Raw genomic sequence first — 4,450 nt, forward strand, 5'->3', positions numbered from 1 at the left:
GAAGAGTTCATTACTAATCAAAGCTTGGCAAGGAAAACGTTTCTGATAAACAAAATTTTAATTGAGCTTTTCTTCTCAATTATTTTTAAGTGCACTGAAACTAAACACTAATAGGAGTGTCGTTCTCATGAGAAATTTCTCTAGTTTTCTCTAAAATGCTTTTTTTTTTTTTTTGTAGATGAGGAAGGCAAATTTCCTAAAAATCTTTTCCAACAAACCTTTTGATTTTTAGGATTAGACCACTGAATTCCCAGCAAAATAGAAAAAGGATGGTTTGCTATTCAGAGAACTTACTCATTATACATTGACATAGCTTTTAAACTTTTATAGAAAATACGAATGCCAAATGTCAAACTGCTGCCTTGGTACAATGCTGATAGAAAACATAGGAGTGTTTTTAAAATTGTCAAAATGGGATGCTCTTGATAAAACCAACCACAGGAGCATAAAATTCAAATTGTAGATTGTCTTTGTTTCGTTTAAAGACAGTGCCATGTCCTCCTGGTGGGCTGACCCTGACTTAAATCTTCTTACCTAAGTTTAATTAAGTCGCCCTTAATTTTCTCCCAAGTGCATAATGATAGCTCTGTCGCTCCCCCGCGTGAGCTGCCATTATGTGCGTGGAGGAAAAAGGTCCATTGTGAGCCCCAAGGAAGCTCTGCGGGTTCTCCCGGGGAGGGGCCGAGATGCTTTGTACGAACCATGCGCCCGCCTGAGTAAGCCCCATGTCGCTTCGTCCCATTAGCACGCGCGCAGCGAGGACATGCCGGACCCCGACTGGGGAAAAGCAGTCTGTATGCAAGTTCACTGTGATGGGGAGTCAATTTTTGTGAATCACTACCTTAATATTCATTAATAGCTTTTAGGCTCTTAATCCCTTATTGAATATATTTTTTTCCGTAATTGCTACTTTTCAAAAGGGTTGCCAAAGTAGGAATTTCTATTCTCTGAAAAATGCAGACGAGAACATAATGTTTTATATTCATCTGTGATGTGTTTATGCTAATGTCGCGTCTCCGGAATGCAGCGACCGTGGGCCTTTCTGGCATGATGATTCATTCTGCTTTGAAACGAACCGTTAACACTAGCACTGTGGATTTTTTTTTTCTTCTTTTTAAAAATCTCTTTGGGTCATGGTTTTGCAATTATTTAAAGTGCATGGAAAAACAGATTACAGATGAAATCATGTTGAAATGTTGAAAATCTCTACTTTCTAGTTTCACTTGATGGAGTATTTCTTTTTTCCCGTAAAATCTATCCAGAAGCCCACTGTATTATGGAGTAATTGACTTCAATTGTTTGGGGTTCTGTGAACCAACGAGTGAAGCTTTCAGTAATGTAATCTGTAATCTGGCCTTTATCATCTACTTGTCTTCCTATGAATTAGCATATTTGTAAATAAGGCCAGCTCTTCCATCATCCTCAATAAAATAAGCGTATCTGGGTTTTGTCTGGATTGGTAGATCCAAATAAATCCATATGCATTGCATTTGCGTAATCTGTAAGGAACAGAGGCCTGAGGGAATACCCACGATGAACTGAAGAGATAGCTGCAAGGGAATCCAAAATGACCACCATGACGTCTCTTAGCACAGCCTAGGAAGTCTGAGCCCTCTAGGGAGTGGCTCTTGGCCACAGGCTGGCGGATTTCAAATTCTCTAGGTATACTTCACGCAGACCTGGCACCTGCTGGTTCTCTGGCGCTGGGCCTGGCTTTCTTTTAAGGTGTCTGGTGATGGAGCAGAAGCAAACTGCAGGTCTGGTCTCACGGTTGTCAGCCAGAAGCTATACTCGTTTGCAAAAAAGTGGCAAGTTCCCTGCCGGCCTTGACATTCAAGGAACGGTGCTGCTCTGAAATCTTCCAGGCAGCTGCCAGGTGACATGAGGGCCTGCCCTCCTCCTTGGTCCCCAGCTCCTGTGTGCTACCCAGACAACAAGAGAGAATTAGGGCTCAGACACATGGCAGACAACCCCAGACCCAATCCGAGGCACGCCCAGGTTTGGGCCTGATTTTAACATTTTTCTTTAAATCATTGCATAAAGAACAAAATACAATCTGCTGGAAAGGAGTAGTAGTAAGCAGGTTGGGTGTGCACACAAAACGGAGCCAATTTCACCGATGGCTGAAGTAAATCTACCAAAGTGATAAAGAAAAGATAACGGCCCTGCATCCCAACAGGCTACGGTTTGCAGCAGCCTTCATGACCTAATGTCCTGTGGCTGTTTGCAGAGTGTGCCCCGTTCCCGTCCAACCCAGACAGAAAGGGCAAGAGAAGGTGCTAGGAAATGGTGGGTGCACCAGGGTTCAAGGGCAGGGGCCTCACCATCAGGAACGAGTACCCGATCCAGAGGCTCCTCCAGGTCTGTGGACACGGGGGAATGGACTGGTCCTGGCTGTGCACTGCCACCGCCTGGGCCGGGGCCTCGCACACGGCACAGCGGCTGACATACGGGCGGATCTCCTCCTCCGAGAGTGGCCTCGTGGGGAGCGGTGCAGCGCTGGCCAGCCAGTAGGACCTGTCGTTTCTCTGGGCGTAGTGGCACACTTGGTGGATGTTGCAGTAGGCAAAGGGCAGTGTGCTAAACACGGGAAGGCAAGACCCTGCCAGACCTTGGGAGGGAAGAAGAGACAACCGGTATCTAAACAGCCTGTGCAGGTTGCTCAGGGACCTTCCTCCACCTGGCCCTCTCAGACTTATGTTCCGGGCCTGGAGGCCCTTGCCAAAGCCAACTTCTGTGGCAGTGAAGCCATTTCTTCCTGGTCCTGCAGGCCAGCCCTCATCTGCTCATCCACTCATCCCTCACACATGAGCCAAGCAATGGGCCGGGTGCTGGAGGTGAGCACTGAACACATCTCTCATGGGCCCGAGATGAATGAGTGAGTAGGCAATGGAAATACATGACAAGCGCTGAACGAGAGGTGCGGGGTACAGGGACCTCTGGGAAGGATAAGTGGAGTAAGTGATGAGTTAGGACTTGAAATATGAAAAGGATTTAGCCAGGTTTGGAGATGGCAGTGGCGACCATTCAAAGGAGAAGATACAACAGGAGAGAGGGCCTGAGGTAAGGGTGCGTGGAGCTCAAAGAACTCAGACACATTCAGTAGGGGGAACAGGGGAGAGTGTCTGTGTGTCTGTCTGTCTGTCTCAGGGGTGTTCAGAGATAAATCGGGCCAGAGGATATGGGCTTTGTCAATCTTGTGAAGGAGTTTGGACTTTACCCCAAGAGTTCTGCAGAGCTTTAAGATGTGTGCTCTGGCTAGACTAGGGCAGCAGAAGCAAGACTGGTGGTCAGAGACTAGGCAGCAAAGAGACTGATAGAAGGAGGAGGAAGAGAGAAGGAAATAGATATAAGATACAGTGAATTACTTCTTCCTTTCTCCCGTGCTCAAAGAAACTAGGATCCTGTGGTGGGAAAGGCCATCGTGGAACCCTTTGGGGGAAATGCAGATGTGTAGCAGCTGCCACCCCTAGGCCTCTGACCACCCTTACTAACAGCTGGGGTCATGGTCCAGCAGTGACAAGACTCACCGCACCATCGACTGTGGCTGCTGGTACATTCCCCCTGCAGCCACCACCCTAACCGGCATCGTCTCGGAGAGAGTGTTTGCCGGGCCTCAGGCACTTGAGCCCTTGATTTAAAATCGGCCTCTGCAGCTTACAGATCTGCTATCGAAAACTGACGAGGAGCACCAAGGGATAACCCTCCAGATAATGCTCTGTAATTTAAAAACAGACTGGAGGAGGGTGTGGAGTTGAAGCCGGCAAGTGCCATGACATACGACCATCAGGGCGCTGTGGATGCAGCGTTCCATATACACGCAGGACCCGACACATCCTGATCAGATCATCTACATTTGGAAGTACGAAGGGCATTTTGGAACAGAGTTACAGTTAACTCACTAAGGAAGAATGTGGGATCATGGGTTTAATAGAATTAGCTGAAAATTAGCATGGTGGGTTTTTAAAAAGTAAAAATAATCCCACAGAAGATTAGTGAACATTTAAGATGTTAATGAATCAGTAAAATTAATGCCAACATTTGACATTTCAAGTGGTGACATGGGTGACCATGCGGTCTATGCTTACCAAGGTCTTGATTGTGAGCTTTCTCTTGTCCTTCCAGGTATAACAGACTGTACCCAGTCCAGAGCCGTGGCATGCCTGGGGGGCAGGCGGGCTCCCGGTCCGTCTGACTGTGGAGAACCAGGAGGAAGCCACTGACATATCCAGGGCCAAATCCTTTGGGCCCAGGGTCCCCAGTGGGACCAGGAGGGCCTGGAGGAATAAAGGAAAAAAATGAGGGCAGTTTAGGGGCTCAGCTTAACAAACATTTCCAAGCACCTGTTCCGGAGCTGTGTTAATCCCTGAGGGAACAGAGGGGAGCATGGAACAGCCCCCTCCCCAGGAATGTGCCCCCTACAACTGCAGTAAATGAAAATGGAGCTCAT

The 4,450-nt window shown here is 47.5% G+C and overlaps 1 protein-coding gene across 1 annotated transcript in view; it reads right to left on the minus strand.

Annotated features, from left to right (window-relative positions):
* Nucleotides 1–1,658: 1,658 nt before the first annotated feature.
* The window catches only part of COL4A4 (collagen, type IV, alpha 4), a 105,702-nt gene continuing 102,910 nt past the window's right edge, over nt 1,659–4,450 (minus strand). Inside the window, exons 45-47 of the mRNA XM_012642495.1 lie at nt 4,089–4,277; nt 2,325–2,611; nt 1,659–1,922 (exon numbers count right to left, since the gene is read on the minus strand). Coding sequence (XP_012497949.1) covers nt 1,659–1,922; nt 2,325–2,611; nt 4,089–4,277 — 740 coding nt within the window. The remainder of the gene's footprint in view (nt 1,923–2,324; nt 2,612–4,088; nt 4,278–4,450) is intronic.

This window comes from Propithecus coquereli, unplaced genomic scaffold (genome assembly GCF_000956105.1).
Source record: "Propithecus coquereli isolate 6110/MARCELLA unplaced genomic scaffold, Pcoq_1.0 Scaffold18, whole genome shotgun sequence".
Taxonomy (NCBI): domain Eukaryota; kingdom Metazoa; phylum Chordata; class Mammalia; order Primates; family Indriidae; genus Propithecus; species Propithecus coquereli.